Source organism: Zosterops lateralis (genome assembly GCF_965231275.1).
Source record: "Zosterops lateralis genome assembly, chromosome: 3".
Classification (NCBI taxonomy): Eukaryota; Metazoa; Chordata; class Aves; order Passeriformes; family Zosteropidae; genus Zosterops; species Zosterops lateralis.
The window spans coordinates 89,133,433-89,154,867 of record NC_139764.1 but is presented as its reverse complement, the minus strand read 5'-3'; the positions used below and the strand labels follow the sequence as shown (position 1 = coordinate 89,154,867).

Sequence of the window (21,435 nt, the reverse complement as noted above, 5' to 3'; positions counted from 1 at the left end):
AGGAAGCAACCATGGATCAACAGTAATGTTCTAAAGATATTCAAGGACTGTAAACACTAAGTAAAAAGAACTATTTAGGGTGATGTATCTAAGCATAATGGAATTCAATTGCAAAACGAAAATTTAACTTGGCATTAGGAAAACATCCTGAAAGGTTTGCACACCTCTTGTGGTAATTTCTTGCAGAAAATCTTTAAAGCACAACTATCTAAAGCATTACAAGATATGTCTTCAAACTCTTTTCATAAAATACATTACATCTTAAAGAACAGAAATTGTTGTGACTATGCAGACATGTATCCATGTTTATTATTTCTACATTTCATTACACTTTCCTCCATTTGCTACTCCTTCATCTGCCAAGACCTTCATAATTCAGAGCCCCTAGCAATATATTTTACGTAAACATGATGTTCTCAAATAGCACAGAGGAAAAAAGATCCATCAGGATCATTAAATAAAAGGTTGTAAATCCAGCTTTAAAAGTTCCCAAGCTTCAGGCTATTGGAAGATAGTATGATGTACCAAGGGAGTCTAACTTCCTGCTCTGTTTACTATGTTAACTGTTGAGATGTTCATCCTTATCATATTGTCTGCCTTTGGCTGCTGCTGCAGGTGGTGATGTGGTCTTTTGTCTGAACTCTACAGCTGCCTCTGCAGCACCAGTCAGCATCAGGCAATGCTCTGATTCCAGACTTATAGGTCTCAGGGAAGGCATTACGTGACTGTATCAGAACAGAGCAGAAAAATTTCCTCTGACAATAACGAGGCCACAGTATTACTGAGGAATATGTATTTTCCTGGAATTGAGAGCAGCATTTCACAGCTGAATTATCAATCCTGTCTATGAAAGTTTTGTGAGAAAAGTAGCTGCAGAGTTTATAACAACTTAAATCCCAGGCAAGCCATTCAGTAGCACAGGGAATTTTATGTATCTGTGAAACTATTATATTATTTTTATTCCAAAAGTATTGTTGAAATAGCTCATCATTGCTATTATAGTAAGTTCATCATAAAAGATTTGGCCTTCAGTTGGTCGCTAAATATTTAACTCTAGGTAATACAGCTGTAATAGTGTTCTATAATCTTTTAAAATATGATCAGAAATTACTTATTATGTGAGGCTTTTGATGCCTTATGAACTCCATATCTGCTTGTATCAGTAAAGTCAGTCTCACCAGATTTTTTTTGTAAAATGCTTTTTTTTTCTGTTTTCTTATTTTATTTTCTTGTTCATACTATAGAAACAAGGCAAATTGTTCCAAATTTTCATGAGTGAAACTAGATGGAATACTCAAAACTTGTCCAGGTTTTCCAGCTGCATGGTTCATAGTTCAAAATTGACAAATGAGTGGGTTTTTTAAATTTCTGTCAGCAGACTGATAAACTACCACCTCTATTAACCACAACTGATCACCACAGAGATTCTGATAATGTATTTTTCCCTTTAAATTGGGTTTTTTCCCAGTACATACAAAGCATCCTTTGAAATAAAAACTGGCTTTGCGACCACACAGTTAGGCTGCTGAGTGTTTCCAGGCCCAGCAATCACTCCAACTGCTTCTTTCTGATTAATAATGTTCATGAAAACGATTTCCATTCGAGATTCAAATATTGTTTTTTATCCTTACACTTGTTTATCAGTGCTTTTTTTATCTCGACTAGATAGTTTAATAATTTTGGGTTCTGAATTATATTTTTAGTTGAAAAAATGTATTTTCGTTATTTATGCATTTCACTTTTTGGCTTTTTTACTTCAATTGATCTTTTCTGTATGTATCAGAATATAAACAGAGGTGGCAATTAAAGGGAAAAAACAAAGATACTCTAAACAAAACTAATAAAAATAACATTTAAGAAATGATTGAAAATAAGTCATGTTTATGTTCACTTCCCCAAATATTAGAGTAAACAATTTTAGTGGGTAACACCAGGTAAACAATTATGTTCTGGTAAGATTGAAGATATTAATAGGAATTGTTTTCAATTTTTCTGAACTAAAACTAACATTAAGTATTAGAACAATCTAGCCAGCCCACAAACAACAAACTAAATTTTATTAGATGTTTTACTTTAAAATCAATTTCATATAGTAATATAAATGCATGCCTAAAACCTTTCTCAGAGAAGAAACATTTTGTTGACCAGTTATAGTGTTCCAAGAAAATTAGTAACAGATAGGCAAACTGGAAAGACTTTAGAGAAGAACATAAAAATGTGTTTGGGAACAGAAAAGACTAACTTTGCAGGAAAAGCTTTTCATGCAAAAGCCATTTGATTAAACAAGACTGACTACACAACTACCTGTAAGCCTTTGGTGCTGTCTGAATTAAAAGCTTGTTTCTCAGAGTTCCCCAGGACATAAAACTAAAAAGATTCAGATGAGCAAAGTTTCCCCCCCAAAAAAACCCCAACAAAAACCACTGAGAGCACAGAAAATGTGCTAGTCTTATTAGCAAATACATAAGTAAAATAGAAAGAAAAAGAGAGAGGAATCTGTTTTCCTGCACAGTGAATCTAAAGGGTCTCTCACCATTCACAGCTAAAAGGTTGCCTGAAATGCACCTAAAAATCGACTGTAAGGAAAAATAATGTACTGGCCAAAGGTGCAGATGATCTAATTGGTTTGCAATTACGTCCTTACAAAGAACAAGTGCAAAAACTACCACTGATATTTCAGAAACATTCATCAGTTAATAAAGCTACAGGATTTAGCTGCAAGGTCTTTAAATAATGTAAGTTCTTCAGCAAAGTGATACAATTTTTCCTGTAGTGGAGCTTTTTGATTGTCATTCTGAGATACTCTGATAAGCTTTTTTATGTTCAGAGAATGACCATCTATGCACGTTTTCACTCACTGAAAAAAAAAAAAAAAGCCATTAACTTCCAGATTACAAAGTTACAGGAGGTCTACAGTATCAATTTATTTCTCCTTCATTATTGCTGCTGTTACAAATTACGGTGCTTATGGGAACATAAATAGCCTTGAAGTGAAAATCTGCTCATTAAAGCATGAAAGAGTTTGAAAAAACATTAAAGTATGAAAGAGTAAGAAACAACAAATTGTTTCTAAAACAATACTGATGTAGCTGACTGGATGCTTCAGAAATGAAGTTTTAATCTATTTGCTAAAAGAGAAGAGAAACTGACATTTTCCTTCCAATATCCAGTTCATTTGGCGTTCATTAAAGCTTTACTTTACAAAATATCAGACTTAGCTGGATTAAAGGCAGCTCTGTTATGCTTATCAATACTCACAAATCTGCTTCCAGAAATCAGCATGGTCAAACTGTGATGGACACCTTCCCCCATGCAAGTCCGTGTTCAGACGGTTTGCAAAATTTGTCTTTTTATAGTAGATCAAAACTGCTCTTCATAAGCTTAAGCATGACTAATTATCAATTGAAAAGTTATTTTGATTAAATACACTTCCTCATCTTAGAATACCTTAAAACCTGTATTTTCAGGATTGTTTAAAATCAAAATGCAGTAGTTGATAGTTTCAATTGATAGTTTCAATTCAGATTGTCTTCTCTAACTGGTTCAAAAAAACTCTGAATTTAATAGCTATCAAAAGCTGTTTAAGAGCAAAAGTATAAAAACATTTTCTATCACAGGGAAAATGTGGATATTTGCTTGTGGGACTGATGAGAAAATCACATATGCACTGCCCATCTGCACCATCAGGGTTACCATGCTCAGGTTTCAATATAAAAAGTCATGTATTTTAAAACAGGGAAATTTTCAATTTTTAGAAACAACTACATGTTTTGTTTTCAGCATCTATTTTCTTCTTGTTAAACTAACTCTGCTTACAAATGGAATCACCAGAGTTAAATGAACTAGTCTGGAACTAAAAAAATATCTATTTTTTAAAATTTTAAATGTATATCTACAGGTAAATTATATGTATATGTATCAAAATGTGTGTTTTGATAGACTACTTGAGGCAGCCTACAAAGAAATTCTATGAACCAAGGAGCAAGCCCTAAAAAGGAGAGACAGGATTTTAGGTGACCTGAAGTGTTTTCTAGTGAAAAAATTCTTAAGGAGTAAAGACTGGAGGTAACATAACTGATGCAAAGAAATGCAAAGACCAACAGCAGCACTCATAGCCTGTTCTCTGCTTTACAACAATACCCAACTCTAATACTTACAGTATTTTATCTTGAAAGAAAAAGAATAAGATTGACATATTCATACAAAAGTTACATGCAGATAGTGCTTAAATGACATTCAGAGTTTCAAAGAATGGAGACAAAATCATCTAAATTTCAAAAATCTGGTATCAGTGTTCCATGTTTTTTCTCCTGTTAGTTTTACATTTACAATATATGACTAAGTTTTTAGTACTCACAGGCTTACCATCTGGACCAGGCAGACCAGGATAACCATGATTCCCAGGTTGCCCAGGGTCACCCTATGGAGAAGCAACATGTGAACACACAAAATATTAAGCATTTTAAAATTGTAAGAGTATTTTAAAATCAGCACAAATCCTAACACATTCCACAAAACAGTCTCTACAAGTCCAGAGACCTACTATTGGGAAGCAATTCCTACAATGAAAAAGAACTAATTTTGGGGGGAGAAATTCTCCTCAACTTCTGTCCAACTTCTTGTGCAGTACTTGGACAAGTGAGTCCACATTTGGTTACAGCACAAGTTTGACCCATCAACTTAAAAGCTTTCTAGTCTTTTAGCACTTTAATGAACAGAGACACTTTTTATCAAATAGAGTAAACAATCCTTAATAAAACTTCATTAATGAAGTAGTTCTTTCCTGAAGAAATCTCTTGCTTTAGCTGAGCCTAATTCTTAAGATAAAAACACTAAAAAGGTAAGAGCCAGGATTAAAACCTGCAAAATAATTAATTTCTCTCCACACACCAACTGCTGTCAAAAAAGTTTTAAGATTTCTTCCTGGAAGTCCATTGCAATTATTTTGGTAACAACTGTTACAATCAGATTAAAGTAAAAGAAAAGTTGGTTGCCAAGGCAACCAACTGGTGAGAAAGCAGGAACTTAACATCCTACTCAATGCATCCTCCTAGAACATTGACTTCCTCTGTTTATTTTACTAACAGCTTTGATTTGAACTCAGCAAAATCCAGTAAGACTTGATCTCTAAACCATTTTACTTTTGCAGGGGTGTTAAGCTTATTTCTTCAGCCTGAACCACCAACAGACCTGTGGGTCAGTTACAACTGAAGAATTGTTTTAAATAGGGAGGACATTAGAAAAGAAACCCAGGAGACTAGCTTTCAATGTGACTGTGAAAAAACATTGTAGGTTTACACATAAAAACCACAGAAGTGTGATCCTCAACTAAGTGGAAGAGTATATAGAATAATGTCTTTTTTGAAAAGCATAAGTTATCATTTGCTAAATTAGTAATAAGTTACCCAGAATTATTGTCCAAATTAAGAATTACAGATTTGGGATTTGAGTAAAAATAAATTTGCTTTCAAATATACTATTTAATGTGAAATTTTGTGCTCTTAACTTGAAAAGGTTAAAATACCAGTTACTTGTATTTTGAAATCACTTTGATTTAATTCAGCTTATTGTACTCCATTAATATCACCAACACAAAAATTAAGTTAAAATTCATATGGTTCTAGGGTCCAGTATTCAAAAGTTAATAAATACTATAACTGAGATAACCTATTCAATCATAATTGGTTTCCTTTTCACTTTCTGCAGCCTTTTGTGTTAGGCACCATCTTGTCATCTGTATTATTCAATTATCCCCAAACAGGTATTACAGTACATTGTAGTTGAAAAATGACACATAAGCAACAGATATAGGTTATCCAAGTTCTGAAATTTCATATTCCTTCATAATTTACAGGAAGTGGTTTTCAATTCTTTTAAAATTATAAATACTTCATTCTCTCTCCCTTTTTTTTTTCTCTAATATGGTAAAAAGAGAATAAAAAAAGGTAAAAGTCCACAGAAATTCTACTACATGAAACAACAGTAAGGGTCTCTGTATTGCAGATTTCAATTCCCTGATCAGAAACCTTTTCCACTGTGTCAAGAAGCCCTTTGATTTGAGGTAGCTACAGCATACTTTAACCTCTTTTATGATAACAGCAGAGAAGCTTTTTATTCATTTGCTTAGTGAAAGACAAGTGATTTGGGGTTTTCTTGTCTACACTTATAAATAATTCTGCAAACACTGCTCAGCACAGCTTATGCTAAGGTAAAAAAGATTGAGAAGGGTACTAAAGCAAATACTGGGGATTTGAGTTTGCCATGTAAGACATCTGCAATTCAAGTCTAGTTCTGATTTTAGTTTTTCATCAACAGAGAAATGTCATCAGCACAGCTTATGTGCAACTCTCCCAGTAAGCATCTAGTTCATTCTTTTACAAAGAGGGAAGAAACCCCTCTATTCACTAAAAGACTTTTGTTAGAAAATAATTTCATCCTCAAACAATTAACAATGTGACATCATCTGCTGAAGAGTAGCAGGGAAACACATACACAGGTCACATACACTCAACAAGACAGAACAAAGACTTACTTTGGGGCCTGGAGGTCCTTCCTTTCCTGGAGGGCATATGCAGGGGGCAGGTGTTGAGCCTACATCACTGGGACCGTTCATGCACTACCAAGGGTGAAAACAGCCATCAGCACATATGCCAAAGGCAGCCAACAAACATATTGGAACACTCTGTGAGGCTGACATTCCTTAGGCTGCCTTTCACTTAGGTCTTGGCATTCACTCCCTTGTTCAGCTGGAACTTCTGCTTATCTGAATATTGCTCTCCAACTACTTTTTATGTATGAAATCATTTTATCCAAAATAAAAATTAAAAATGTAAGTACCAATATTGGGCTGATACCTGTAACTTTGTTTTTTCACAAGTATTTTATAGTTTGATAATTTTAAATCTTGTGACATGAAAGACGCTTCTCTTAGCTAATCTATAATCATAATTTAAAGTCTAATCAATTCTCAAATATAATGATTTAATGAAAAAATGTGTAAAATTCTGTAATACATAATATGTATAGCATAAGGATCCCAACCATTGGCATGCTATCATGTGTAGCAAGCCCAAAAAGAAAATAAACCCCAAGGCTCCTACCTCCTATCATGTGTTCCAACTATGAAGCTACTTGAGGTGAGGCAGGACACAGCTGCTACCATTGACTCCTAGAGGTCACTAGTCCTGGTCCCAAGTGTGCCCATGCTACAAAGAGCATTAGGTGACCTCCTACAAACCATGCTCCCTGCAGCACTAAACCTTGGCAAGGTCACACAACCCTCCAGATTTTTTTTCTTTTTTTTGTGATATTTACTTCTCACCATTAAGCCCCACATGAAACCTCAGTGCTGTATGCTGGCAGGCAAGGGGAGAGCTACTTAATCAAATGTATTTTAGTACAGGTGTACTAAATCTATATGTTGAATTTAGAGTCAGTAAATTCTTTTTCACTCATCAACCCTAACCCAGCAAGTTCTTAGACCTATGGAAAGGCAAAAAATTAAGAATCCAAGCTTTAAAAAAACACCAAAAAACAACAACAACAACAACAAAACCAAACACCAAAAAAAAAAACCCCACCTGTATTTATTACTTAAAATTTTTCATAGCATTTTACACATATGTTCTAGAAATATGACATCTTTTAAAATGTTTCATGAATGGAATTCTTTCTTGGGGTCAAATGATTGATCAAAACACAAACCCATGTTTCCTTTGCAATGGTAGAAACTGGGAGTTCCACATAAGGTTAGGGAAGTTGTCATATTAAGTCTTCAGATAAGATCCCGTTCAGGGAGTTCCCATTAGCAGAATACAGGTAACAGCTACCTGACTGTGCATATGCCCCATCCCCCTGCAAACAGCAGCAAACAAATTGAATTGGGGGAAAACATCAGACCATTTATTCTAATGAACATGTATTTTTTCAGAAAAATTATTTTTCATTTGTCTACTGATTAGAGTTTAAGCAAGGGAACTCCAGCACTCTTAAGGTTAGCAAATCTCTGTCCCCTTTTGAAAACAAAGTGTATATTACCTAGAATATTAAGAAGCTTATAAAAAGTCAAATACTACCTTAAACTGAGTTTGAGTAGTTTAGGATCGAGCCTACCTCTCCATTCTGAAACAAGAAGAAACACAGTTTAAGAGTACAATAATATTTCTAAAAAGAAAATCCATTTATTTGGAAACACTATCAAAACCAATCATAACTTTTGAGCTGTAACTGTCAAGAAATCATAATTCAAATTTTTAGACTTTCTGAGACTTATGTGCAGCTGCTATCAATGCATATGTAATTAATTTAGTTAACTGTGTTTAAGGGTCTGTCAGTGGGAGTTATCAGTAGCCATTTTTAAGAGATAATGACAGAAATAATATTAAACCGTGTCAGTATTTACACACTAAATGTTTAGATTTGTGTCAAACCTTTTACCAGAAGTAACTTCTCATCAAAAATATCCTCTGCTTGTTCATTCATGTCAGAGGATGTACCAAAATATTTCTGATATCTCTGCTCTCTGCCTGCATCCAGCATCTGGGAAAACACAGAGCAGCACAGAGGCAAGGCTGGCTTTTTCTCGTTTTCCTGTGACTGCATTAGACTCTGCTATCAATTGATTTTTGTTCCAGAATCTGCAACACCACAGAGCAATCCAACCCCAAATACTTCAGTAGAGCAACCATGAAATTGTCTGTCTTAATAGTTTAGTAGCCACCATTAGCCACACTGGCCACAGGAGTATTCTAATGCACATAGTCACTGCAGATTTCATATACACTCTGTGGACACAGAGAGCCTCCTCTGTATTCAACTTTCAGCTTAAGTAACCCCTTGAGAAACTTTTCATTTTTCACGGATCATAGAAGGAGCTTAAAATTACTATTTAGCTAGGTATCTCTGGGAAGGGGGATTTATTTGGGCTGTAATTAGTACATAAAGCCTCTGCTTATTTCAGGAACTCTGACACAACCACACTGACAGAATACAACCACAAACCACATATTTCCCCTTGAAGATCATCCAATATTTTTATTTTCTAAAGGAGTCCAGAATCTCATGGGCAAAGTCCAAATTTAATTTACAAAAACAGACAAGGAAACTATAATGGCAAAAAGCAATCTTTTGGCTTCAACTCCTTGATAAATTGCAGAGAACATAAGAAATTAAAGACTTTTTAGTGGTTGCTATCTTTATGCAAAATGTTTTCATTTGACTATTTTTCATATCCTACTTTTGATTTGGAAACAGAAAAAGGATATGTGGTGCAATTAAATAGCCATATTTTTTATCTTCTTCAAGATTCAAAGCTGATTTTACAAAAGTGTTCCTGAACTTTTTTGTTCTTGACACATAGAGTTCAGAACAGCTAATAATCCATTCACCTACTTGCTGCTTGATTGAAAGTTGAAAAAGCTCTGATAAGGATGTAACAGACATACTGGCCCCAAACAAAAAGAAGAAAAACAGACTAGCTGTCAATACCTGCCAGTCTGACAAAAAAGAAAATCTGGATGCTGGAGATTCAATGGTTCTATTGTCCAACCAGCAAAATTATACTAAATCAAATCACAGCATGTGGAATGTGGGTCTACACAGTAAGACACTGGCAGCTGATAATCCTTAGCTTAGTTTGCTTTAGTCACCAAGCAAAGGAGAGTATTTTGAATCTGTATGTTTAAATCAATCTCTTGCTTATGCTTTGAGATAGGAACTGAATGCTTAAATCCCACTCTGTCAGTCATGACCGGTTTCCCGATCTGTTCGTATATGTTTTGCATTTCAGTGCATAATTAACTGTAAGAGGACCAAGAGAGGGCCAAAGGGTCCCCATAAGCTTGCGAATATGAATCATGAGATCTTGATTTTATTTGTCTTGTATTTAGCATACTTCTTGAAATTGTGGCAACATTTCAGATAATGGGATATTTATGACAGATCTAAGCATAGATATTTCTAATGGGAGAAGGTTGATTTAGAAATACAGGTTTGCTGGTTATGTACCAAAATTTCACAGATTAAATGACCTGACAAGTAGCAAGGAGTATATCAGAAAAGTTCAAAAGTCATATTTAAAGAATTTTACACTGAAAAAACCTAGAAGTTTTATTATTCTATAATGCTTAAAATGTGATTTTTTAAGAGAGGATTCTGAGATTCTTCTATACTCAAATGTATCAAATTTAAATCATTAAAAACCTAAACCAAAACAACTTGTAAAAAACTTCATGAGAAAATATGATGAAAATAGACAAGGTCCACGTCACTTGATACTGCACAGGTAAAAAGCACGTATTTGCACCAGCTGAATCAACGTAGTATAATTTATTTTAAAACTTCATTATGTCAGCTTTAAACAGTGATTTGTAAAAAAATGTCAAGTAGTCCTCAAAAACTCATCTATCATACTCACAAATCCTGGGATCTCACAGACTGTTTCTCGATTATTTTGCTCTGGGTCACAGTAGATTCGCAGTTTTTGTATATCAAACTGTAATTCAAAACATAAAAGACTCTTTAGAGGTCTGTGCATCCACTACAGTTAAAAATCAATTAAATATACAGAAATATTTTTAGGCTACTCACAATGATTAATATGTGCAACCAATCAAACATACTGTAACAGAATCATTTAAATAAAAATAATCAATCCAAGAATTTTCTTTAAAATAACAGAAATCACCATCCATATTTCCCGGGAATTAATCCAAACACATGGAGCACAAACTACACTCGCTGCCAATATCATTGAGGAAACAAGTTAATAGCAAGTCCAACCTCTCTCTTTTTACATCAACAGACCTAGAAAGATGCTTCTACACAGACCTGCTCATATTAGATGTAGGATTAGTAAATTCCGGTGAAGCATCTGAAAGCATCCCTAAGTGTCCTTAGTGTTTAGTACACAAAATTAATCTTTAAAAAGCATTGAATAAAAACACTGGCATCAGGTAAACAAAAGTTTTTGCCATTCTGCTTTGTTCCTACATTCCAAAACAAAATTAAACTATCAGTTTTTCTAGTATTAAACTATCATGACTGCAAAGCAAGGAGAAAGAAACTTGATCAAAATTTTCCCTCTTTTACCAGCATCACCCATACATACACTGATGGAAGGACATCATATGCAAATGTCAAGCAGAGGAAATTCTCTACTTTGAGACACTGTTTCCCAAATTCAGGCAACTACATTGCATCAATTTTGTCCTTGGAAAAAGTGAGACCAGTTAAGCATCCATGTCACACGATACATCACTTGTGCTAAGTCCTCCTGACCATTTTTATTCTCTCTCAAGTATTACAACTTTGTATACTAAATTTCAGTCTACTCTAAGTCAGAAGGGTAAGCTCAAGAAGCCACTAATTTAATGTTAACCTAGAACAGAATTACTGAATTATTGTAGTTTTAGCATATGCCTACCTGTACCGTTTCCTCCTTTCCAGAATATTTTCCTATTTGGGTTAGCCCACTGATGTAAATACCTAAAACAGGATGTAATTGCTTTGTTTCAATTTCTTGTCCATCTATATATAAAGTTACAAAGTCTTCTGTTACTAAGAGACGAATTTGATGCCAGCCTTCATCAAACAATGTCTAAGAAAAATGAAGAAAACGACCTTGTTTAAAAAAAAAAAAGCCTTTAATTTAAGTAACGATAAAACTGCACTTCAACAATCAAACTGTTGTTAATAGTTGAGATGATCAAGGCTGCAGGTTTTATATATAAATAATTCTAAACTATATAGGCAAACAAAGTATCGCCAAATAATACTGTAATTGAAAATATGACAATTGGTAATAACTAATCCTTATTTCAGAATTATTTTATAACTCACATAGATTTTTTTTTTTAGTGTATGACCTTAAACATGTTCAAACCTGTGTTTGTTAAAAATATGCAGCCAGAAGCCTCTTTATCAGCAGTGGGTTAATGTCTCAAACACTTCAGATCATCAATCATGGTGAACAAAATTGGTACTTGTGATAAATTGATAAGTGATAAATTATCATAAAAGTTTATTAAAGAAAAATGTAAATTAAGAGTGCATTGACATTCATTCTGTGTTTAGAGACACACAGGTCTAAAAAAGCCATGAAATTAATGCTCTCCATAATAGCAAAGCAAGCACAGAGAAACAAAACCAAACCAACAAACAAACAAACACACAAAATAATCAAAAAAACCCAAACATGAAAGTTGTGTTTTCCTGGTGGAGTTCATGGATACCTGAGACTGCATGAACAAGACTGATTTCTTTGCGCAGCTCCAAGAAACAGATAAATACAAATTGATTATTGACTTGAAATTGAATTTTCTAACACTTTCCAGTAAATCAAGTTTAACACAGCTTCTTAAAATAATAATAATTAAAAAAATTCCTACTAATAATAATTAAAAGGTAGAGGAAATTTGGAAAGAAAAAGCAAAAATTCTCCATCCATTAACAGAAGAATAAAATACCTCTCCCTAGAAAAACGCTTAGTAGTTAAGACCTATTCCTTGGATAGGAGTCCTTTCTTCAATGAGGATTTATATTTAAAATTCCTTCAGCCTGATTTGGAGTAGGGATTTGAATGCAGGCCTCTGGTTCCCAGAAAAGTTGAACCCACTTGGCCATGAAGTGCTCCAGCAGCAAATCTTTCCCAGTCTTTTTCTGCTGAATTAGCCCTCTCCGTTCTCTTAAATAATACTCCCTGTGGCAGGAATGGCAATCTCTGGGCTGCATATATCCCTGCTACAAATGCAAGAATAGGCTCATTCAATCTCCATTCCTCTGTCTCATCTGCAGCTAAGATAATCTTTCTTTCAAGAGTGGAATACTTTACTGGAAATTACTGAAGAAAGATGAAAAACAATTTTTCAATTGTACTAGAAAACAATAAAACTGGTTTGCTCAACGAGGGGAATAGTGAAATAATGGGTACTTAAAGAAGTATTCCAGCATGATGGTGACATACTCCTTACCTTTACATGAGGTGCAGCAAATGTAATAACTTGTGTGCCATTTATTAAACTTGTTGTAGTGAATGATAATGTTTTCTCTTCTCCATTAACAGTGACTGCTATCTGTGGTCTCTTATCGAGACTCAGGATCCTCCACAAATCCCATGTCTTTTTGACTTTAAATCTTTGTGTGGAAACAAAGACATAGGATGGAGGGAGACCTTCTGGAAACACATTCCTAAATAAGGGGGAAGGGTGGAAAAAACAAGACAGTACTTGAACATTCATAAAAGTTCTAAAATAAGTCATTTTCACTTAAAGAAAAAAAATCTTATTGAATATAGAAGTGTATTTATAAAATTCAATACCTTGTTAATTCTGAAAGGTCAACACGTGAGGTTACTTCATAAGCTTTTGCATTAGTGGTTGATATTTGAATTCTCTTTTTAACTTTTTTTTTCACACCTAATCCTACGAGAATGTCAAATCCTTTCTCATCTCGAGCTGCCACAGGAATTCTTGTTGGACAAACAGATTCTGCAAAGTAATAAATGCAAGGACAGTCCAAAATACAATTTAAAACTTCCAAGAAAAGTAGCCTCCCACCCAAGTAATTTTTTTTTTAATCTGCCTTTCAAGAAATAAAAAGAGAACTGAGAACTGTCAGTTAAGTACAATATGAAAGAAGTGGTTAGCAGGATCCTCAGGGACTTGAAGCAAGAATATTAAGATGTCATATTTTACTGTAATTACATTCACATACTATTTTGAATTGTCACTAATTGTAGTTAATGGGTATTACAATATCTGATTAATAAATATATTGAATTTAATTTCTAAAATTGGTTGGTTCCAAAATTATACAAAATTATGGATGTCAATATTCAAAATGCACTAACAATTTGAATTCAGCATCCCTCCCAACTATAAAATCAGTTTGAAAATGGACAAAGTTTTGTTTTCATTTTATTTAACTCAAAATGGACTCTGAGCTGTTTTTTTCTGTTACACTGAAATCTTCTTGAAGTTATTCTCACTGGAAAAATTCTGTGTGATATATTTTCTGTGGAAGTGTAAGTTAGCTGCACATTATCTTGGTTAATTATCTTTACACAAAAAAAACCCTAAGTTGTCTCAACCAACAAAATGAAAAAGAGATAGGACAGTGAAACTTAATACTGAAACAAACATTAGGGTAAAAAATCAATGAAAAGGAAATTTTTTGTTTTAATAAAATTATGTTGAACTGTTTACAATAAATATCATTATTCAGTTCCCACTGTTTCTTCAGAAAAGCATCAGTTCATAGACAGGGAAGAGGTTAAGAATACATTCCAAAGAAAGGGTGGAGAGTATCTCCATTTGGACTAGCCATGGGCTGGAAAGCTTCTGTCTCTCTGCCAGGGAATTATCAGCTCAAAGGTCTAGACTGGCTTGTTTTCATAATATGAGCAACACTGGCTGACTTCCCTTTCTAACCAACCCCAGGGCAGTCAGAAGCTACCCCATTCTGGTGGGGCAGGCAGAATAAATATGCTCCAAGAAAATTCCACTAATTTTCTGCACAACCTATCTGTCATGGGAAAGGACAATCCATCTTAACAGGACATGTCACAGGTATTTAGGGCAGGAGCAAGAAGCCACCTGAACTCCCCTTAGTTTTCTTTTCCTCCCCACAGCAAAATAACACCTGACTTCCAAATTAAAAATAAATTATCTATCTGTTCTACAAGAAAGAATTGCAAGAACTCTGGCCACATTTTGGAACTTAAGATGTCTACCTCCTGAATAGTAAAAAAAAAAAGAAAAAAAAAAAAAAAAAAAAAAAAGAAAGAAAAAAATTTAAAAAACACAAACCCAAGTCCAACAAAACTTTCTGTCTCATTCTTGTCAAAGCACAGATTTAAGTCAATATACTTCTGCTATTAAGTAACAGTAATGGTGCTTTTTTCAGGTTTGTTCAAGTGTGCATTGTTACCATGGAACTATTTTTTAAGCTCATTTACTGTAAAGGTGGATACTGGACATATCACAATCAACAGAGATTACAGATAATCACATACATATACACTGACAAATATAGCACCTCCTATCAGTTAGAATATTACAAATTTGGTGTAAAAACAAAAACTAAAGGCAGAAATAGGAATACTTTATAGAAGAGGGCCATTATTATGGATCAGGACCAAAATAACTGTTCCAAACCAATATCAACCAAACAAATTGACCACATGTAAAATTACACATTAAGAAACTATTTTTTATTACCAGGGGCACGCTGGTGAATTTCATGAAAAATTCCCAGTCAGGTAGATCCTTTCTGGGTTTTCTGGATAATCTTTTGGCTGGACTATTTTGATAACTAACTGAGCCATTACAGCATGCAGAAATCAGTGGCAAAATTAAGAGCTGTCTTCCATTGTAAATGGGGTTGTATTTCCAGTCACTTCAACTCTCTAGCTTTTTCTGAAATCTCATTGCCTTTTAGTGTTTTTACACAGTTTTCAGATGCTTACTTTCCTTCCTAAAGTATGAAAAAACTTTATGATGTTAACCCCCAGTATCTTGGACAAAGCAACTTTTCTCTGCATCCTCCAGACAAAATCCTGAGGTCTGCATTGGGTTTTCTTCCTAAATGCACTCCTGAAACTCTTTTTTTAATTTTTTTTTTTTTTTTTTGCTATAGCATATCCATAGTACAGGAACATTTGTCTTTCAGAATAAATAATAAATATTAAATAGTTCTCAAATATTTGGTTCAATTCTGGCTGACAGGTTCAGGAAGTCTTCTTCCCCTGATGCACTCTAAAACAAACACTAGAGTCCCCAAAAGGCACACCAGAGCCCACCACCTGCAAGCCCGTTCCTAAGAGCAACACTTGCTCCAGGAACCCATAAACCTCAGCCTCCATTGTCCAGAAAGGAGATACTGCCCCTCTGGCCTTTTATCTCCATTCACTTGAGAATGGATTTTAAAACTCCATAGAGCAAAAGCTAGCAATTTTTTTAGACATTTACACTAAGACCATGAAGAGAGAATTGCAAAATTTTCAGTAAGTTTCATGTGGTTGATCACAGCCAAACCATTGCTGCTCGGCCCTCATGGAACTTCCTCTCCTCCAGTCCAAGTGAATCTTAGGAACATGGGAACCAGTAAATCAATCAATCAATCAAATAATGCTCAACTTAGCTATAAAAATTCCAGTTTATCAGTCTTGGAGTTCACCTGCTAAAGACATTATGGTTAGAAATGAAGCTGCCAAGTGGCTTTGATTGCTCTGCGAGAGAAGCATCTAAATGCTAAAACAAGGGAAGTGCACATAAGAGAGATGAAGCAAAGGGTCGCTTCAAGGGAAGGAATAAGTACACTTTGTAGAAATAGTCTACATTCCCAGATTACTGCTGTAAATCATGTGAAATATCACAGATGAAATTTAAAGGATACTAGTTAACCTGATGATGAAAGCTGAAAATCCATTTTGATGAAATATAATGGCACTTCTTCTAAAACTTTATTTAAAGAAAATATCGTTTTTATTTAGTGTTTATTTAGGGGAATTTCACTCTGCATGAAGTTCTATTAAAGAATTTAGCTCCACTTAGCTGATTTAATTTTTGGACTGACCACCTTACTGCATCAGCCATAAGGAATTACTACGATTTTCATTTAATGCAACAAGAAATAAACACTAATATTCTCAACAGAAGTATCACCATATTTTTTCAATGAAGTTGATATTCAAAGTGAGAGCAAACAAAATCTATTTTTCACTCTTACTAAGTAGAGAAATATGGTACAACTGAAATAGGACTTGCACCAATTCTTAATAATAAAACATGTACACAAAACACTGACATACTAGAGTCTGAGTGATACATTTTAGAAGCAATTTGTTGGGTTTTTTTTAATGCATAAAAGAAAGGCATTGTTTTACAAAGTTTCAGAAAACTCAACGTAGTAACGCTGTTAGTGTTCTAAAGTCAAAGAGTCACTTTACAATGTCGGTCTTGGCTAACTCTTCTATAAAACTCTTCTAAGAAACATCATAGCAGCATGCTACAACCACAGATATCTACTCCACTCTCTTGAGTCCCTACCTGGAGTGCTGTGCCCAGCTCTGGGGCCACATCATAAGATGTGGACTTGCTGGAGCAAGTCCAGAGGAAGCCGCAAAGCTAATTAGAAGGCTGGGGGCTCTCTCTTATGGAAAAAGGCTGAGAAAGTTGGGGTTGTTCAGCCTGGAGAAGAGAAGGGTGTGAGGAGACCTTAGGGCAGCCTTCCAGTACCTAAAGGAGCCTTACAAGAGAGCTGGAGAGGAACTTTTCACAAGGGCATGTAGTGACAGGACAAGACAGAACAGCTTCAAACTAAAGGAGGGTAGATTTGGATTATTAGCAAAAATCTTTACCATCAGGGCAGTGAAGGACTGGAACAGATAGCCCTGTTATAGATACCCCATCCCTGGAGGCGTTCAAGGCCAGGCTGGATGGGGCTCTAAGCAACCTGATCTAGTGAAAGGTGTCCCTGCCCATGGCAGGGGGGTTGGAACTAGATGATCTTTAAGGTCCCCTACATTCCAAACCACTCTACAATTCTATGACTTTTGCCAGGAGCCTTTCTTCTGAGTTTTTCAATACATACTAGAAGTATGTATTAAGAAGAATTCCTGTTGTAATGGCAGGCTGTTCTCTCACCTCTCTAGAAGAAATGCTGGACTGTGCATGACCATCAGTTGCAACCAGGAAATCTATAGAGTAAACTCTGTATTCTCAGCACTGTGAGAATTGCTGAAATATTTTAGTGTTTTTAAACTTTATCAATGAAAAAACATTTGGTCTTAGGGCAAGAGAACACATATTGAAATTAAACCCATACTGTGTTAAAACACTGTATCTTTCCCAAATATACCTCTTTGTTTGACAGAGAAAATAACATTTTGGGAGGAATTTCCACAAAGAAGATCAAAAAGAAAGAATATCAAAGTAAAGAGTATCAGGTCCCTTAGGTTACATTAATCATGTATTCTGCTTGTGAAATAAAAAAATTTGTGTCAGAACTACATTTTGCTCACTTTAAATATTTTATAATCCCTTACCTTCACAGAGTTTCTGTTTTATAACTTCTTTAATTCTTGATATTGCAATATAATCTTCAACATAAAATACATAAGTTGATGAAGGCTTATTGGCAATAGCTTTAAGTTCATCCTCCTCAATTTCAGAGCCAACACCAATTGCAAACAAGGTGATCTTATTTTTCCTTGCTTCTGCTGCTACATCTTTGACTTCATCTTGGGACTTTCCATCAGTGAGAACAACTGCTATTTTTGTTAAAAATCGTGAAGATTTTGCAAAAAGATGGTCATAGGAAAACTGAATAGCTCTTCCTGTTCTTGTGTTTCCTCCCAGATAGTGTATGGACACCATTTCTCTGATGAGGTTCTCACTGGATTCATGAGTTCCGAGGGGAATTTCAAGTACTGGGTAATCACTGTACTGGACAACTCCAACTTGAATAAACTTTGGCCCTATGTCAAAGTTTCTTGTAATATTGACAAGCCAACTTTTGATTATTTCAAAGTTTTCTGGGCCAACACTGTAAGAACCATCCAAGATAAAAACTAAATCTGCTGGAGCAGTTCTGCAGCCTTAAAAAAAAAAAAAAAAAGAAAAAAGCAAATATTTTAATAAACACTTTCATGTTCTTCCTCCACAGTAAATGCCTTTCCTATCAATTAGTGTTTATTTTAAGATCTATATTGACAAATACTTTCCAGCTGAAAAAAAATAGCAGAGTTTATCAAGGCAAGTGATATCTGTGTAAGCTACACAAATCAAACTTGGTATCTGAAAGCCACACCATTTTCTGGTTTCTACATTAGCACCAGGAATAAATAGGAAAATTTCTGGAATTCAGTTCCTTAGCTTGCAATTGCATTCTACTCAATAAACAAAGAGGAATATATATTGGGTATTTTCATATCTCATCTGCAGAAAGGATAAACATAAAAACTGCTTTTTGTTAGCAAACCAAGCACACTGCAGAGGAAGGCCTGAATACTCCAGAATCCTTTTACAAATACATTTTAATTGACTTCGGACACTGCTACATGGCATTTACAGAACTAGTATTATAAAATCCTGAGTTTCAATTGAATGTTGCTGGTAGCGTATTCTGATTTTTACAGAAGAAAAGTATTCAGTGAATGAGCTCAACCTCCAGAATATAGAATCATGTAAGCATTTAATAACTACAGTGTAACTGCATGATGACTTAGGCATGGATTCAGCTCTCCTAGCTGTAGTTATAAACTGAGTTTTTAAACTAAATTGCCAACTATAGGCCATGGACAGACATAAGCATATCCATAGAAAAGTCCTAACCAGGCTACATGCCCATTTTCAGATGAAGGGAATAACTTTCTAAAAAAGGGAATTGCCTTCCATTGACTGTGAAAGAAGATTTGATAACTGACATATGAGATGCCAAGGATATGGCCAAAAGCAGGAGGGTTTATTTTGATCTCACAGCACATGAGGTGCTGGGGCTTACTGTCCTTTTGTTTTCTGAAAGTCTGCAGCTCCACCACAAGAATGAGAGCTTTGCCTTATCCTGAAATTTGCCTACAGACACTTCTGGTCAAGGCAAGTTTTCACCTTCCTTGCAAGCAAGTGACCACAATCTGCTGGAGAAATGTTTTTGGAATGCAGGTGGTGGTGAAAAGACACTGGCAAAAGGAGCAAGGGGCACACTGAATGCATGACTTAATGGTGCAGGGATATGAAGCACAGAGTAATTTCAGTTTTAAGGGACTCATAATTAGACACCACTAAAAGCAGAGTATTCATTTTGATGGATACTCCTAGCGCAGAAAGACTGAAAATAAACAGTCTTTCTAAAGACCAGAAGGAATTCTATGGAGTTTGTTGTGAAATACTGAAAATTTCTGGATTGAGAGCAAAACTAGAGGAAAAAGATCTACCCTGGAAGCGTCATTGCGGCTAGAGGCAAGTCTTCTACACTTTTTTTATTTGGTCACTTTTTCTTTAGGAAAGCTACTTTGCTTTAATGTTTTCTTTTCTATAAACTAGATTTAGTGTATAAAAATGGTTTGGTGGGGTTTGAGATGCTAATTTTGAAGAATGTGGAAGAAGGTATGTCCCAGAACTGGAGTTAGTTTCCTCTCACAGAACTTTCATTCTTCCTCATTTAGTTTCTCACATAACACTAAGCTACTCAGAACATGACTTCTGAAGCAATGAAAATACGACTGAAAATCAAGACTCAATTTTAAATCAAAACTGGAGCTTTACAGTTCCATCTACCCCCTTGGGCATTTCCAAGATGCAAAGAAAGACATTCAGTCCCTAATGAAGAAATAAGATATTTAGGCTATTTTTCATATATTTTCAGATTGTCACCAGGAAAATTATAATGGAATAAAATCGCGATCAGCAGAAGGGTACATGTGAACATCAAAACAGATACTAAAAATTCGAGGCATGCTTTGAAGCTGTGCTTATCTGAAATGCAAAAATTAAGACCTACTTGCTCTTGTTTCGCCATCTTCAGCTGAGATATAATCATGAAGTAGCAGAATTAACAGCATCTGAAAAAATGTTACGATCTGTGCCATGTGTATTTTATTTTCAAGGTCTTGATACAAAACTAGATGGGGGAAAATGAAAAGAAAATACAGTGTTATTATATTACAAAAAAATTCCAAGCTTCTGCAGTTCAAAAATCATGTCTGAGGAACATCTCTGAATTGAATCTGTAAGATCAGATGTTGCCACCCTACAATGAACCATTGACTTAAAAAGTGTCGGTCAGGCATATAAGCCCAAAATTGAGCTTCTAAACTCAATAACACTCACCAGCCTTTTTATGGAAGCTCAGTTTTCACCAAGGTGCATTTATACACTTCTCCTGCTAGGCACTTCCACAAGTAGGTTATATTCCTATTCATACTTATCCAAACACTATCCCACTACCCCACCCTGTAACCATTATCAAAAGACATTACCAAAAGATCCAAAATATGGCTAATGTTTACATATCAGGTACTGGTGGAAAGGTGTCACTTCAGTCTCAACCCCCACACCTGGCTACTTCAGGGAGTCTGGGACAATTTCTACTCCTCTACCCCAGGACTGAGACTGACACAAGCAGTCAGGATCTCAGCAAGCCCCAACCCTTTCACAGCAGAGCCAAGCCCTGCAGACAGTGTATTGTAATATGGAAGATAACACAAATCTTCAACTTCTCTTCAACTTAGTTTTTTCTTCAACTTCATTTTCAAATTATTTTTTCTCTGTTTATATCTCCTTTGCTATCATGGTTTATGAAATACAACCCCCTGTCAAGCAAACATGCAATTTTGGTCTTATATTGCTGTTAAAAATATTATTTGACTTATTTATTTTAATTGAGAAATATTAATTCATTTTTTATTGAAAAAATAGTATCATAGTGGTAAAAGATACA

General features: G+C 34.9%; 1 protein-coding gene across 2 annotated transcripts in view; it reads right to left on the bottom strand.

The window, feature by feature from the left end:
- COL21A1 (collagen type XXI alpha 1 chain) overlaps nt 1-20,584 on the bottom strand; it is a gene marked incomplete at its 5' end in the record, with an annotated part of 68,679 nt that extends 48,095 nt beyond the window's left edge. The window contains 9 exons of one of the 2 annotated variants that reach the window (XM_083858522.1): nt 4,358-4,420; nt 6,533-6,616; nt 8,113-8,121; nt 10,415-10,492; nt 11,423-11,596; nt 12,969-13,185; nt 13,316-13,484; nt 18,044-18,595; nt 20,497-20,584. In XM_083858522.1, coding sequence (XP_083714648.1) covers nt 4,358-4,420; nt 6,533-6,616; nt 8,113-8,121; nt 10,415-10,492; nt 11,423-11,596; nt 12,969-13,185; nt 13,316-13,484; nt 18,044-18,595; nt 20,497-20,584 — 1,434 coding nt within the window. The remainder of the gene's footprint in view (nt 1-4,357; nt 4,421-6,532; nt 6,617-8,112; nt 8,122-10,414; nt 10,493-11,422; nt 11,597-12,968; nt 13,186-13,315; nt 13,485-18,043; nt 18,596-20,496) is intronic. The other variant, XM_083858523.1, reaches the window with a different exon arrangement.
- Between the last annotated feature and the right edge of the window lie 851 nt (nt 20,585-21,435).